General features: G+C 49.1%; 1 protein-coding gene across 1 annotated transcript in view; it reads left to right on the top strand.

Annotated features, from left to right (window-relative positions):
- FIBCD1 (fibrinogen C domain containing 1) overlaps positions 1-17,719 on the top strand; it is an 820,840-nt gene that overhangs the window by 607,112 nt on the left and 196,009 nt on the right. Inside the window, exon 6 of the mRNA XM_085613959.1 lies at positions 4,298-4,394. Within this exon, the coding sequence (XP_085470085.1) occupies positions 4,298-4,394 (97 nt within the window). The remainder of the gene's footprint in view (positions 1-4,297; positions 4,395-17,719) is intronic.

The following is a 17,719-nucleotide window of genomic DNA, read 5'->3' on the forward strand; positions in this document are numbered from 1 at the left end:
TTTCCTTGACGTCCTACGCAGACGATACCCAGATTGTCGTATCACTGGCCAAAAAGGACTCAGGGGTAAGTGCCAGATTTTGTGACTGCGTGCAAGCAGTAAACTCTTGGATGAGCAGGAATCGTCTCAAATTAAATGCAAACAAATTGAATTAATACTCTATTGGGGCACGATCATCCTTCTGGACACCATCATGTTGGCCAGTAGAAATGGGCCCTATGCCTTCTCTTGTTACCAAGGCCCGACATCTGGGAGTTCTGATTGACCACAAACTAACCTATAGAATCACGTCAGTCCCTATCATCCTCGGTATTTCTCACTTGGAGAATGCTAAAAAAGATCCTTCCTTTTATCCCCTTGCACTTGCAATAAGAGTTTTTTGCATCACTAGTCATGTCAAAGCTGGATTATTGTAACCGCCTGTTACTCACTGTGCATCAATGCATTCTTAAAAGGTAACAAGTACAGCAAAATGCGGCAGCAAGACTCCTGCTAAAGCTGCCTAAACATCAATCCGTAGCCATGGCCATCAAAACTCTGCCCTGGCTCCCTACCAGACAGAGGTGCACTTACAAGGCACTCTGCATCGCCTACAAGGCACTTCACGGCCTAGGTCCCACCTGTCTTCAACAAAGTCTTAACTGGTACGTCCCGCCCAGAACCCTATGCTCTGCCTCTGAGAAACACATTGTTGTACCCAGACTTAAGCTGTCCACTTGTGGTGTCAGGAGCTTCTTTCTAGGCACTTCCCAGGCCTGGGATGCTTTGCCATTACACTTACAAAATGCGCCCAACATGCTGGGCTTTAGGAAACAACTGCAGACATGGCTCTTCAGCACTTGCTAGTTGATACATATCTTGTTAATCCATTAAAGCCAGTGCCAAGACACCCTCAGGTAATAGAGCGCTTTAGAAGACTTATTAACATAACATAAAATCACAAGGGGGCATTCACAACCGGGCTTTGTGTGGCTTTTAACCTGTTACTTCTAATTATCCAATCTGTATACAAGAATTTAGAGACAGCCACCACCACGATCGAGGTCATGACGCTTTTGCATATTGTATACACCTCTCCTCTTGACAATAAACAGAGGGATCTACACATGGGGCAACCATTTGGACCTCAGTTTCGCATAGAGGGGGGGGGGGAAACAACACATGTTCGGCAGTTTCACGGGGAGTTTGGCAGCATGGACAACACTCAGATTCCTGGTTCGCCTCCCTCCATTTTGCCGTAAAGGCTGCTACAGATAAACACCCATATCTAAACCGTAGGTATAGGGCTTGTGCCCGTGGGGGGCGTATAAATTCCAGAACAACTCGTCCTCACACACAGACTTGTGGCAGAGAAATGCTGTTGTCAGACTCCCTAGCGATGCGTTGTGGTCTCAAGGACGACTGACTTTCTCCTGCATCATCCCCTCCCACGTATGGCCTGTGGCTCGCTCCAGTATTTCCCATGGCCCACTTCAAACCAGGTTTTTTTTAGCACCCTTAACCAGCCCATTCTGTCTAACCCGTTGGTTGCAATCACACCCCTCAAGTCCTCCCTTAGGTGACACAGTTCTTCAGTACTCCACACTCGAATCCAAAACAACAAGGGTTTTAACAGAAGTACTGTCTCTAACTTATGTCTAAACAGAGGGGAGGCAATGGTGTGCCCCTCCTTAGACCCAGCAGCCCCATAATGAAACTGTTTTCTGCAGTGCAGAGGGGGATAGTATTAGAGTACCCCCATAATTCCACCCTAATAAAGCCTACATGGAGAAATTGGCCTTCCCATAAGCCCCAGGCTGGGGGGCGTCTCCAGCAATCACAACAGTGACATTGCAGCGTTGTGATTGGCTTAGGGCAGGGGAGGGAGGCTGCCTGCTTCCTGTTCCTGCCGGAGACAAAAGCGGGTCCTGGCCTGCGGACAGGTATGTTTTTTTAAAAGTTATTAAATTAACCCCTCACGACCCTCCCCGCGCTACCACCCACCCCCCCCACCCGTGGTTAATGCAGGCTGCGACTGGCTAGACTAAATCCAGCACAGCAGAAAATACAACCTGTTTTCAGTTTTATTGGTTCACACTCACATACCTGTTTGAATAATAAGGCTTGTGTTTAATATAACAGGAAGGCCGGCTATTTTTTTCGTGTAAGACCAGCGGCACTGGTAAGTTCTGCAAGTGAAGGCTAAGTGCCTCCCTTCCCGGTAGCCATCAGCAAGAATCAGTAATGTGATTTTTCTAGACTTGCCTTGTTGTCATCAGGCAGGAAGGTTTCCTTTACGCCTCACTCTTTGAGCTCAGACTTTTTAGCTCAGCTTTTATAACAATGTATAACATTTTCAACATACCACAGCAGAAAGAGATCTGATGCATTCTTACTTATTCTCCATTCTGCGGGACTGTGTTCTTCTGAATAATAGCAATAAACTAGAGGCCAACGGGGCTATTCAAAAAGGTAATTTACACTTGTGTGTAATTTACTCTTTGACTTTTCAGTAGCTTTACTAATTTTGTCTATTCACATATTCTCAGTGTAAAGTTACTCAAAGTTGTAGACTTACACGACTCCCTGTCAAAAAAGGGGGTGAGGCCAAATTTATGAGTGTAAATTACTACTACTCAAAAAAAAAAAAATGAAACAGTAGCAAGCTCTGAACCACACATGGCCAACCATTGCTACTGCAACACCCAGCCATTGAAAACAAGGGAGGGAGGCGGAAACCCGATAGGAAATAATGTCAAATTATTTTAAATAGTTAAAAATACAAAGAAATAGAATTTTAAATAATACAATCTAAACATTAAACGTATTTTATTTATTTATGAAATATTTTAACAACCATTTTTAAATTCATTGAATATAACATTAATGTTCATTACAATGTAATTACATACATAAATTAATGTATCATGATTTTTTATTAAAATATAATTGTTACTTTCAAATATTTCTATACATCACTTTCAATAAGTATTAGCAGATAATAAAATAACTATTCATTTACTTTAGGCGGGGGAATATTTTTGTTTTAAACTTCATAAAAATATTTTGAAATGTATTAGTTGTTACCTGTTAAAAACCACATTTGGTAGTACCTTTAGTAATGCTTTAATATTTATGTAAACTAATTGTATGTATGTATTTTAAATGTAGGAAAAAATGCAACAACACAATTAACTTACTTTTTATTTACATTTTTAATTAATTTAAATATAATAAATTACATTAGAAATAATTTTCCTGAATGTTATCCTTAACATGTTTCACTTTTTTAAATGGTGTAAGATTGTGTAATATTTTTGCCTTATTGCCCACCGTAGCGGGCTAAACCAGCTATTAAATGCCCGCTGCAGCGTTAAAGGCCTGAGCCGAAGGCGAGGGACTTTAACAAGGTAGCGGGAGTTTAATAACCGGTATAGCCCTGCTACGAAGGGCTATAAGGCTATTAGAACATTCTGCCACTAGAGGGCAGGATGTTCTAACAAATTAAACAAAGGCTTCAGGGAGAGCGAGGGGATTGAAATCCCCTCAGGCTCCCTGAAGCCTCTTTTCACAGCCACAAAGAAGCATTGGAATGTTGGAGCTCCGGGCTTACACCAGCCACTATAAGCCCAGGGCTACTCCATTGTTTTCCATGGACCTTCCAACGTTCCAATGTTCTAATATTTCTAATGGGTTTTAAGTCCTTACCTCCATTATTGTTTATGGTTCCAGCACAATTGGCTAGCCATGTGTGGCGCTAGACTCACTCCTGCTCTGAGCTGGGATAATTTACAACTGTGTTGTGTCCCTTTTTGGTTGTGGCAACTCTAGAAGGGCAATTTTTATTAGCAATGGGCTTACTCTTTTGTGGGTGGGTGCATCTTCCCCCCTAAACCCCTTCCCTTTAGTAGTAAGTATGCCACATTTACAAGCCCCTCTGCTTGGTCCCGCACATGTTTACTACTAAGTTACTACTAAGTATTAAACTTACATGTGTGTGGATCTCCGCATTGAAAATATAGCAGAGGTGGAGATTTATACTCGCAGCTTTGTGAAAAGCATTTTATAGCCCTTCTAAATGTACTACAAAATGCAGTTTGTTAATAGGTCCCACAGTTATCATTTCCAGGCCAAACACCATCCATCCAAGGCCTCCTAGAGATGACATTTCTCTATGAGCATCTGAATATACAGGCCTATCTTCCCAACTGTACCTCCTGCCCTGCGACCCTTAACGCAAGGTGATTCTCTGACCCCACCCCTCCACCCCCAGTATCCCCCACCCACACAGACCTAACTCCTGGTTCTTATCTTGCAGGTGATCCAGCGGCGAGAGGATGGCTCAGTGAACTTCTTTCGAGGATGGGATGCTTACAGGGATGGATTTGGAAAGCTGACAGGGGAGCAGTGGTTGGGTAAGTACAGCTGAGGTGCCCTGGTCTCTCTGGCCAAGATCTGTCTTCCAAACACAGCTCCTACTCTATCCACAGCTCCTGTTTGTCTGCTGTCCTACCTCCACAGCTCTTGTTTCCAGTTGTTCTGTCTGGCTCATCTTCTCAGCTCCTATTCCATGTTTGTCCATCTTTCTCATTCCCACAGCACCTGCTCCCAGTTGTTCTATCGGTCTTACCTCCAAAGCTTCTAGTCCATGTCTGTCTCCCTTACACAGCTCCTGTTCCCAGCTGGTCTATCTCCCTCACCTCCAGGGCTCCTATTCCATGTCTGTCTGCCTATCGGTGTCACCTCCACAACTCCTATTCCATGTCTGTCTATCTCTCTGTCTCACTGCCTCAGCTCTTGGGCTCCTGTTCTCAGTTTCTCTATCTGTCTCACCACCACAGCTTCTATTCCAGGTGTGTCTCACCTCCCCAGCCCTTGTTCCAGCTGATCTATCATTGTCACAGACGGCGCTCCCATTCCACGTCTGTCTATCTGTCTCACCGACCATAGCTCCTATTCCATATCTATCTGTCTCATCCCCACAGCTCCTGTTCCCGTCCCATCTGCATCCCCTACACAGCTTTTGTTTCAATTCTGCCTGTCTTCCTGCCAAAGCTCCGGTTCCCATTTCAGTCTGTATCAGCTTCAGAGCTGCTGATTCCATTTCAGTCTTTCTGTCTCAGCTTCAGAGCTGCTGTTTCCATTTCAGCCTTTCAGTCTCAGCTTCAGAGCTGCTGATTCCATTTCAGTCTGTCTGTCTCAGCTTCAGAGCTGCTCTTTCCATTTCAGTCTTTCAGTCTCAGCTTCAGAGTTGCTGATTCCATTTCAGTCAGTCAGTCTCAGCTTCAGAGCTGCTGATTCCATTTCAGTCTGTATCAGCTTCAGAGCTGCTGATTCCATTTCAGTCCGTCAGTCTCAGCTTCAGAGCTGCTGTTTCCATTTCAGTCTTTCAGTCTCAGCTTCAGAGCTGCTGATTCCATTTCAGTCTGTCTCAGCTTCAATGCTGCTGATTCCATTTCCGTCTGTATGGCTCTCTCAGCTGTCCTTTTCGCCTTCCTACGGGTCACTCTCCTGAGAAGGCCTCTTTATGCATTGGTTACAGCCCACTCCCTCTTCATGTCCCTTCCCCGTGCCTCCTGCTCAGTGGTGTCTTATCCACAGTACACTGTGTCCAGCTCTGTCTTCTCCTCTCCCCCAAGTTTCCTGTTCTCCCACCTGTGTCTCATCATTGTCCCTCCCTCTTCCCTACTCAGTGTCGCCATTGGGGCCCCTCCAATGAATCCTGGCCCTTGATGTTTCTACTCCTTCTTTGAGTCACTCTGTCTCTCTCTCCTGTTGCCTCCTACCCCTTGCCTGTCTGTCTTAAGTCTCCCCGACTTCCTCAGTCTCTCTCGTCTCCTGGCCCTTCTCTGCCGGTTTCCTGTCTTCTCTCTCCCCTGATATCTCCTGTTTGTCTTTCTCAGTGTCTTTTTCTCCCTGGCTTCCTCTTCTCTCTCCATCTCTTGTTACTTCATTGGTCTCTCGCATTCTCTCTCTCTCCCTCTTACATTCTCTCCTCCCTTTGCCCCCCTCATGTTTCCTCTGGGTCTCCAGTTATTTTTCACCTGTGTTGAATATCTAGGGTTCAGGACGTTCCTGCTGCCCCACAGCTCAGACAAGACACTTGTCATTCGCCCTGTGCATACCTGCCAACTTGAACACAAATCTCACTGTGTGAGGCAGGAGCGGGGCCTAGCAGGGGCCAAGAAGCATCTACGAGGCACTTTTGCCCCCACCCTGCTCCAAGTCCCCTCCTCCACAAACAAAAAAGCTTGCCGAGGCTCTTTCCTATATCCCGGGGTGTTTTCACACCTCTTAATGGACGTTAGCAGTTCGAAGCCTCGCGAAAACAAGCCAGGAATCCATTAGTTAAAGTGGTTTTCAGCTTGTTTTCCCTGCCACCGTGTGATATCGGCTCCCCACCAGGTGACATGTGATGGGAGCCGATGTTGTGTGTCACACGGTGGCACCGTGTGAGTAGGCAGGTCTGCCTGTGCATTGAGTTTTGTTGGGGGGTGAGGCTCTGAGAAACCCCAGCCCCCTGGTAACCCTCTAGTGTGGGCAACCCGCCCAGCTTGATCGAGGCAGAGTTAATGAGGCGATACTCCGAGCAGAGGCGCGCGCATCTTAATTGAAATCTAGCAGCGGTGACGCAGGAGCGCTTGAGTTCAAGCCAAGCCTCTGATTAGCATTTGGCAATCAGAGTGAGGCCCTGATCTGAACTCAAGCTGCGGACGGCACCCCCACACCCGCAGGCAGGCTGTAGGGTGGTGGTGGGAGCAATGCAGTGAGGCGGCCCTCCCTAGTAGAGCCCCCTTCAGCCTTCCATCTATCCATGTGTCCTTTCCCCCTCCCCCACTCAGCCACCATCCATCCATTCGCTCTCATTCCCATATCGCCAACTCACACCTGCCACAGCACCACACCGCCCCCTGGTGGAGAGATCATACAGAGCTGCCAAGGTTTTAGATTCCTATGTGTGACATTTACATCATTTCAGGGTAATTATGAGTGACATTTTAACGAGTAAGCGTGACATTTTCTCAAGCAAAATGAAGCAATGAAGAGGAGGGAAACATATAGATATCAGAAATGACACCCATTTGAGTGACAAGAAACTCTAAGAAGATCTTAAAACTGCTGCAAAGCAGCAGAAATCAGCAGCGAGCGGCGCACGGGACAGCGAGCCCGGGAGCTGAACTCGGCCTGACTACACCGCTGCCAATCAAACCCCGATATGAACACGGATCTCTTTAGATGCCCACAATGGCACAATCACAACAGATGATCAGTCACCCACGGGCAGCGGACTCGAGCGCCTCCAGCCGCCGCAGACTGAACTGGGCGCTGTGCGCGCCCCGGAGAGCGAGGCTGAGCCTGGCACACGTCGTTGTTCTTCTAAACAAATGTAATTAAAAGTAAAGTGTGCGTGTTCACGTTCATAAAATCTGTTTGCGCTGCCGCGTTATTGAGTGTGAGATAATGAAGGCTGCGCTCTGTGTGATGGGGCTGGGGCCGGCTTTGCAGACAGAGGGCGCACTTGAATGGACCGGGTTTAATTGTTCGTATTGAGTAGAAATGTGACGTCACCGCTGGACCCCCTCTGACCAGCACTCCGTTCATCATTCGTGGCTGCGCTGAGTGACAGGCCCCGGCAGGCTCCGACCGAACTCATTCAGTGGATGGTCAGTTGATGGTCATTCCTTCACGCACGCGGGCTGCACCAGAGGACTGTGCGGTCTGCTGCAGCACACTGACTGTGCGTGTCAAGTGTCCAAGTCAAGTGAAGTCTGTGTGGCTGCGAGTGGGCGTGTCCCCGTCGTGTGTGAGTGGGACCTGCTGGAGGAAGGCGAGGCAAGCTGTGAAGCACATAATTGTTACAATTAGCGCTCTAGCGTTTAACGCTAGAGCGCGCCGGGTGATTACGCAATGCGTACGCCACGTTCGTGGCGTACGCCTGTCTATAAATAATAAAGGGGCGCGGCCTGAGAGTCAGTCACGCGCCGACACGAGAACCTGGTGTTGTGTCCATTACTGCAGCGGCGGCGCGAACACCAGGGGGTCCACACCAGCGCAGGCGGCCCTCGTAACACTGGCGACGAGAGCGGATGATACACCACGTGTACCCCAGCTGAGCGACGCGCTCCGCGGCAGTCCCGCGCGCGCGCACGTGCTCCTGAAAGGCCGACCAGACGGATCAAGCTCGATCTCATGCAGGCAGAGTGCAGCTGGGCCTATTTAATCACCGGTGAGTGCACGTATGCACCAAACACAGCCCATCCTGGCAGACGAACATCCCTGCCATTGAACTGTAGCCCTCTGAGTCCCTGCTGCGTCCTGGCTGGGCCTTGAAGCCCTCTGCCCCAGCTGCCTGCTGCACCCGGGCTAAACCCTGCCGCCCTCCATCACCACCAAGAGTGGGCATCTCCTGCCACTGCAGACTCCTCTGCCCGCTGCCGTCCCGCCTGCTGTGCTGTGCCCCAGAGAGCCATGGGGGATGATGAGCGCCCCGCCCAGGCAGTGCCACTGCACCCCGCGTCCGGCGTTCTGCCGCCGTTTAGTGAAGCTGCTGACCCTGCCACAGCCGCCCCACGCAGGCAAACGTGGATTGGCCGGCTCGACAACTACTTTGCGGGCACCAGAGAAACGGATGGCACCGTGAAAAGATCCCTACTACTTCACTACGCAGGGGAAGAAGTCTATCTCCTTTTCAAGCACCTCCCCAACACAGGGAACGCGGACGACTATGATGCGGCAGTGAGAGCCCTCAATGCGCATTTCGACCCCCAGCTGAACCCAGACTTTGAACATTTCAAATTGCGCCAAGCGAGACAAAAGGAAGGGGAGTCGGTGGACGCATTCCACGCTCGGCTGAGGGTGCTGGCAGACACACACCTCGTGGGCGATAGAGCCAAGGAGGAGATCAGGGCCCAGATAATATGCGGAATACGCAGCAAAAAGCTGCGGACACTCATCCTCCGCCAACCGAACATCCCGATGGCCGACATTCTGGTGCTGGCACGGTCCCATGACCTATCCGACGCCCGCGCAGAGGAGATGGAGATGGCGCTCACAAGAAGTGCCGGATCAGGAGTGGCAGTCAAGACAGAGCGGGCCGACGCAATACAGTCGCGTGGAGCTTCCCGCCGGCCGGCGGCAAAGAAGCCGGCAGCCCCGTGCGGGTACTGCGGGTATGATGAGCACGGAGGCAGACCGTGCCCCGCGAAAGGAAAGGTGTGTGACAACTGCGGCGTGATGAACCACTTTGCGTCTGTTTGTCGCAAACGCGCCACGCAACGCGACCGGAGAGGAAAGAGGCCGGAGAAGGCCATGGTGAGACAACTATCCCAGCTGTCGCTGTCCTCTCCCACCAACCCAAGGGGCAAGCAAGCACAGGCCCTGCAGGAAAACGCAACGGAGTCCGATGATGACGAAGGGGAGACATACCTGATCTCATTCACCAGGGCCCTCAAGAGTTCGAGGAGGCCACAACCGAGGTGCGACATCCTAGTCGCCGGGTCCCGGATAAACGCAGTAATCGACACAGGGGCGTCAGTCACCGTAATGGGAGTGCAACAATACAATCGCCTCCGACCCAAGCCGGAACTCCGACGATCAAAAGCTCAAATTTATGCCTACGGGAGCGACACACCCCTGCCGTTGGCAGGAAAGATGACGGTGCCGGTGAAGTCAGATGACGCAGAGATAACGATTGACATACATGTAATCAACCAAGAGGCCGACACCCTCCTCAGCGGGCACGCAGCAGAAGACCTGGGGCTGATCGCATTCCTCCGGAAGGTACAAGAATCCCAGACAACTACCCTGCTGGACCAGTTTCCAGAGCTGTTCACTGGTCTGGGGAACATCCGACGACCACCAGTCAAGCTCCACATTGACCGGTCGGTCACCCCCACAGCGCTGAAGCACAGGAGGATTCCCTTCCACCTACGCCCGTTGGTAGAGGAAGAGCTGAAGAGGCTGGAAGAGCAAGGGGTCATAGAGACAGTAACCGGACCCACCCCCTGGGTATCACCCATGGTGATAGCGGAAAAACCCCGGCAACCAGGCAAGATTCGAGTGTGCATCGACATGAGGCTGCCCAACAAGGCCATCAAAAGGGAGAGGCACATCACACCCACGATGGATGACATAATCGCAGACCTTAACGGAGCACGGTGGTTCTCCAAACTAGACCTCAACGCGGGGTACCACCAACTAACGCTGGACGAAGAGAGCAGGTATATTACCACATTCAGCACGCACCTGGGGCTACGCAGATACCGACGCCTCAACTTTGGCATTTCTTCAGCAGCCGAAATATTTCAGAACACCATTAGAGACATCTTGCAGGGGCTACCGGGAGTGCTAAACGTCAGTGATGACATACTGATACACGCCACAACCGTGGATGAACACTACCGACGAGTCCGGTCCACATTGAAGAGGCTGAGGGAGTTTGGAGTCACGTTGCACAAGGAGAAGTGCCAGTTCTTCCAACAAAGCATCGAGTTCTTCGGATACACGTTTACCAACCATGGCATCCAAGTAGATCCAAGAAAATCCCAGGCCATCAAGAACGCCCCACCACCAACTTCGGCGTCGGAAGTCCGCAGCTTTCTCGGGATGGCCACGTACTGTGGGCGGTTCATCCCGAACCTGGCCACCACGGCGGAACCTCTCCGACGCCTCACGAAAGCAGAGGCCCTATGGCGCTGGGGGCAAGAGGAAGAAGACGCCTTCAATGCGATCAAGACCACGCTCCTGGACCAGGCCACCCTGGTATACTTTGATCCGACCAGGAAAACAGAACTGCTTGTCGACGCCAGCCTGGTGGGACTGGGCGCGGTCCTTACGCAAGAGCAAGAGCCAGGAACGTGGGCCACCCTGGCATACGCCAGCAAGGCGCTCACCCCGACTGAACAGCGGTATTCTCAGATTGAACGCGAGGCACTAGCCATCCGATGGGGTTGCCGGCATTTCCACCTATATGTCTGCGGACACCCGTTTACTGTGGTGACAGACCACCAGCCTTTGGTGCCCCTATTCAAAGGGACAGCACCCCACCCCCCCCCGAGGATCGAGAGGTGGGCCATTGGCCTACAGCAATACCAGATGGAGGTGACATACCGGCCAGGTGCGAAGAACCCGGCAGACTTTCTGTCACGACACCCGGAGAAGGAGGTGACATCTTCAGGCGGGAAGGAAGAAGAAGAAGAGACCGAGGCACACATCGACCTCCTAGCTGCTCTAACGTGCCCGCGGATCCTGACAATCCAAGAAATCATACGTGCTGGGGAGCACGACGCCGTGCTGGCAAGGACACGGGGAGCTCTTCAGAAAGGGTCCTGGGTTGATTTCCTGCACACCGCCAACTCGTGGGCAGATGAGGACAAGAAGGACCTGCAGCAGATGTGGCGAGTGCGGAATGAACTAAGCATGACCCGTGATGGTGTCGTCCTGCGAGGGTCTAGGATCGTCATGCCCGCTGCACTACGCCGTCAGGCCACGGCAATTGCTCACGAAGGCCACCAAGGGACGGAGAAGATGAAGACGCGGATGAGGGCGAAGATATGGTTCCCGGGGCTAGACGGCATGGTGGACGAAGTGGTAAGAAGCTGTGCCGCGTGTCAGGTGACGAGCGGCCCGGAACCTCCGGCCCCCATCGTGACAGAGGAACCAGGAAAATACCCGTGGGACAAGATCAGTATAGACTTCGGGAGCCTCCCAAACGGGAAAGTGTCGCTAGTGGTCATGGACAACTTCTCGAAGTATCCCCTGGTGGAAGTTCTGCCGTCTACAGCCTTCATGTTCGTGGGACCAGCGCTGGAGAAAATATTTGCCATGTTCGGGCGGCCCTCGGAGGTGAAGAGTGACAATGGGCCACCCTTCCAGGGTCATGAGTTCCGGGAGTTCCTTCAGCGTCAAGGAGTACAACATCGGCGAATCACTTCCCAGTGGCCACAGGCCAACGGAGAAGTAGAGCGTTTCATGAGGACCCTGAATAAAGTCATCCGAATAGCCGGAGTAGAGCAACTAGACCCCGAGAGGGAAATCCAGCGATTCCTGGGAGAATATCGGAGCACGCCCCACTGCTCCACCAAACAAGCCCCGTGGTCTCTTATGCTCAATGGGCCCCGCCGCGATGGGCTACCCACAGCCCCAGGGTGGGCGCCCCCACCGTTCGAAACGGAGGAGGTCTTCCAAAGACGAGCACACCGCAACCGACAAGTAAGCCGAGCCAGAGGCAGTCAAGACCGCGACATCAGACCAGGGGACAACGTCCTCGTGAGGGACAGAAGGCCAGGAGGAAAATTCAGACCCCGGTATGAACCAGGCAGCTGGACTGTGGCACAGAGGCGGGGTACAATGGTCACAGCAGAAAGAGGGGCGGAGTCGACCACAAGGAACATCTCGTGGTTCAAACGCATTCCGGAGGCCACCGACCGCGACCCGAGGGGACTGGACGGAGCGGAGGAAGAGATCTCAACCCCAGAGTTGGGACCAGGACTGACGTCCAGTGGGGCCTGCAGCGCCCCAGAGCAGAACCATCATACCCCCACGGAAGGTGAGGCCCCGAACAACCACCCACCCTGTTCCAGCACTCGTGCCACTGCCAGGTATGGTCTGAGAGCGAACCCTACACCCAGCAGCCGCCTTAAAGACTTTGCCTGCCACGCAAGTGAGTGACTATTATGGACTTTAGTTTATTTTGTTGTCCAAGTTGGGGAGGGATGTTACAATTAGCGCTCTAGCGTTTAACGCTAGAGCGCGCCGGGTGATTACGCAATGCGTACGCCACGTTCGTGGCGTACGCCTGTCTATAAATAATAAAGGGGCGCGGCCTGAGAGTCAGTCACGCGCCGACACGAGAACCTGGTGTTGTGTCCATTCCTGCAGCGGCGGCGCGAACACCAGGGGGTCCACACCAGCGCAGGCGGCCCTCGTAACACTAATATGAGCTTTATTACCCGCAGCGAAATTGAACTTAATGAATGATTTCAATCCCTGTCCCTGGCCTGACTTCGACTCCGGCCCGCCTAGGCAGACACACTTCTTTGAATTTGCAATGGCCGCCGGTGGACAGGCCAGCGCGAGCCGCTGCATCCCGCATACATCATTTTTTTTTGCTTTTTTTGTGTGCATCTTTTATATAGCGCGAACTCGACCCAAAGGTATTGGAGCGCTTTACATGAGCACCGGTTATTAAGTGATTTGCCCAGAATCACAGGATGCGGACGCGACCCCGAGGCTCAAACCCTGGTTTCCAGCCCCAAAGTCGGCAGTCTAGCCCACGGACCACATCCTCTCCCCATCGCCTCTCTCAGGTGGGGCCTGGCTCTGCTGGGTCTGGTCGGTGGCGGATGTGACGCAGGAGGATTCGGATTAAAGCGGCACTGCCAGCAGTCCATCAACAGCAGCCTGCCTATTCTGAACTGTCGACTGCTGGCGCCACGGGAGGGCGGCAGCCCACCAACGACCCATAGCTGAGTCTGACAGAAATGTTTGACTCCCCGACCTCACTCTGACGTCTCCGAGGTGCCCAGTGGCATGCACTGACCTGACGTCTGCACGGTGGTTGAATCATGAATGAGAATCAATCCAGTTTGTTTATGTTGCATTGTAATGAGGCCAGCTCAGCCTAGCCCCGCCCCTAAGAAGTCTGCCGAGCTGTGAGCACCGTGCGCTGCCTGCCCTTTATAATAACAGCAGCACTAGGGCTCATCTCTGCGCCTTGACAGTCACACACAGGCACTAATTTACATGACTGCGCATTTCAGTGCAATCATGCGGATCGCCACACTGACATGCGTTAGTCTAACGCCTGATGTGTGGCACTTGGCAGGGCTGCTCATATCACGTGGAACGGAAGATGTGCTGGAAGCCCCCCCATAGAGTGGGTTTCCTGCTGGTGTAGAATGCCTTGAACATCCAAGGCCATTTGACAACTACGTTAAGGGTTTTAGTGTATAGGAAGTGATGGCGCTCAGCAGATATGCGTATAGTGTGTATGGATGAGCAGGTCGATATGGTGCTATACAGGAAGGGGAAACCCCTGTAACCCCTTAATATGTGTAGGGAAAACCCTACAGCAAAATGATACAGTGTTATCCTGTGCACACATACAATTTTAAATGCGTCGATGCAACGTAGACACCAGTAATGTATATAGAGTTCTTTAGTGATGCCGGATATTCTTTATTCTTATGAAAAACGCAACCAGCCGACACGTGTTTCGTCGGGGAAGAATGATCCCACGACTCTTCAGGGCTGATAAAAGTAGAATGGATGAAGTGTAATCCCGCAACTGGTGATAATTCCAACCCGGCTGGGTATAAAGTTGCAAAGAACAATAGTAGGACAGCAGAGTAAGTCTGCATGGAAACTTGTAGAAGTGGTCTATTCGACACGCCGGTGATAATTCCAACCCGGCAGTCAGCACATACCAAAGTAAAGAAAACGAGTCTGAGTAGGAGAGCTTGGCTAAAACCGTCACTTATGTATACATGCCGCGAGTGAGAGATGAGAAATAGTCCAAAAGTAGTGTATTGTGATCCGATGCGGACGAGATCCAACCGAAATGCGGTTCACAGTGAATGTCAGAATGGTGATAGCAAAACGGCAGAACACGGGTGTGTGTTCTCCTTGCCTGTAATAAAGAGGAAAGACGAACACGCGGACCTATTCCATCGCGTGCTTGGAGGCAACATGAAACACATCGACATACTGACTCAACCTGCGTGTTGTGACCTCTTGAAACACTGAACTGGACAAAGTGCCCCGTATTAATCCCGAGAACTGACGGAGAGGAGAGGGCGCTTCAGGCTCCCAAGCTTATAAACAAAAGATCCTAGCAAGTCCATCCAGGCCCCCGCCATCTTGTGGTTAGGTAGACACAGAGGGAAGGCACAATAGACTGCCTGTTGCTATCAGCTAAGCACACAAAGGCGCATCACCCATTCCTGCGTAGTCTGATAGTACACGCACGAATCACTGACAGAATATCGACAGACCGAATATCGACCTACAAGAATATCGAGTACAGAATATCGATGGAAAGAATATAGACATCATATCTCTACAAAGGTAAGCACAAAAATATCAAAACCAAAATATCATTTTTTTAAATATCGTTTTTTAAAATGTCTTAAAAATAATCTAAAATTAATTAAATAATAAATACAATTAATAAAACATAGTTAGAATTATTTAATAAAGTTAAAAATGATAAATAATAAATGTAATATAAAAAATTTAAAAACACATGAGCTCCACACTGTGTGGAGGAGGGAACAAGAGGCACGGGGTTTTAGGAGCTAGCAGCCTCCAACTATGAATGTTTAACCACAAAAGAGCTGCTCCTAAAGTGATAACCACTATAAGGTTTGAGTTATATTGTGAGTGAAGGCATCTCACAGAAAGTGACGGACTGGTCGCACACACCACCTGGTGTCATGGTTCATCATTGACCAGTCCTCGCCCTCTAAAACCTTGGTTGGATGGAGGGCGGGCATGCACCTGACGACAGCGATGCACTTCTAAACTAAGTGGGGGCCCGTGTATGAGTGAGTGAGATTAAAAATCATTATAGTTATCCTCATTGTGTTTTTTAATGTGAAAGGTAACTATATGATGCTTAAAAGCTATTAAGACTATAAAATAACAATAAGTATATATTATCGGAAAAAATGTAAACTTATGTTAATTTTTAATTACTTGCCACACTACTCCCCTCTAAATACACAACTCACTCATAAAAAATTGACACAATTTACATATTTACCAATTAATTATTAATAATTAATAACCAATTAATTATTAAAAAATAACAAGTTATTTAACACAATTAACAGTATTAACAATTAACAGTATTCCATATTAAATACACAAATATTAATTAATAACAGTTTCATCCTGGACTCCTCCCTCTCCATGACCAGGCAAGTCAACGCCGTCTCCTCGTCGTGCTTCAACATCCTGCGCATGCTTCGGAAGATCTTCTGGTGGATCCCCACAGAGACCAGGAAGACCGTCACCCAGGCCCTCGTCACCAGCCGACTGGACTACGGCAACGCACTCTACGCCGGAACCACCGCCAAGATCCAGAAGAGACTCCAGCGCATCCAGAACGCCTCAGCCAGACTCATCCTCGACATCCCACGACACAGCCACATCTCCGGACACCTAAGAGACCTGCACTGGCTCCCGGTCAACAAGAGAATCACCTTCCGCCTCCTTACCCACGCACACAAAGCTCTCCACGACCAAGGCCCGAGCTACCTCAACAACCGCATCAACTTCTACGCTCCCAAACGCCACCTCCGATCTGCCAGCCACGCCCTCGCCGCCGTCCCACGCATCCGCAGAGCCACTACAGGAGGAAGGTCCTTCTCCTACCTGGCCGCCAAGACCTGGAACTCCCTCCCGGCCGACCTGCGCCTGACCCAAGACCACCTCTCCTTCAGGAAGAAGCTCAAGACCTGGCTGTTCGAGCAGTAGCGACACCCCCCCCCCCCCCAAGCGCCTTGAGACCCTACGGGTAGGTAGTGCGCTCTATAAATGTCCTGATTGATTGATTGATTGATTGATTAATGAATTATAATTAAATTACTTCACACCCTACTCCCCTATAAACCCACAACCCGCTCTTAAAAAAAGAACACAATCAAAATATTTACCAATTAATTATTAATAATCAATATGCAATTAATAACGAATAACATATTTAACACAATTAACAACATCAAATATTAAATACATAAATATTATTTAATAACATTATTAATTACAATTAAATTACTTCCCACCCTACTCCCCTAAAAACCCACAACCTGCTCCTAAACAAAATGACACAATTAACATATTTACCAATTAATTATTAATAATTAATATGCAATTAATAATGAATAACATATTTAACACAATTAACAACATCAAATATTAAAGACATAAATATTATTTATTAAAATTATTAATTATAATTAAATTACTTCCCACCCTACTCCCCTAAAAACCCACAACCTGCTCCTAAACAAAATGACACAATTAACATATTTACCAATTAATTATTAATAATTAATAACCAATTAATGACTAATTAATAACAAATTAACACAAGTAACAATATAAATTATTAAATACAAAAATATTAATTAATTAAGATAATTAATTAATTTTAATAAATTACTTCCCACCCTATTCCCATATAAACCCACAACCCGCTATGGAACTAAAACGCAATATTTAATTTCTTAAAAAATGAATAACGACTAAAAATGTATTAAAAAATATATTATAATTAGATTACTTTCCACCCTATTCCCCTATTAAACCCACAACCCACTACAGAACTCAAATAGCAAAAATTACATAACATAAAATTAATTACTTCTAAAAATGTCAAACATACATTAGAAAAATAAACTATACTTTTAACACATATACTAAAATACAGAACACTAAATTAAATATCGATATTATTAACAACGATATTTAAAAAAATGATATTTCTTACCTGCATGTCGATATTCTGGTCGACGATATTCTTGCAGGTCGATATTGTGTCACATGGATATTTAAACATCGATATTATGACTCTATACCTGCACGCACACCTTCACACAGACTGCAGTAAAAGACCCAAGCCAAGAGAGGCTGGGGCGTGGGGGAGGGGTGTCATCTCCCCCTGAAGGGGACATGTCAAAAAGTCTGCCCTGTCCCTATAATGTGTGATGTCATTCCACCACTGCCAGTCCCCAAA

This window comes from Triturus cristatus, chromosome 1_2 (assembly GCF_964204655.1).
Source record: "Triturus cristatus chromosome 1_2, aTriCri1.1, whole genome shotgun sequence".
NCBI classification, from domain to species: domain Eukaryota; kingdom Metazoa; phylum Chordata; class Amphibia; order Caudata; family Salamandridae; genus Triturus; species Triturus cristatus.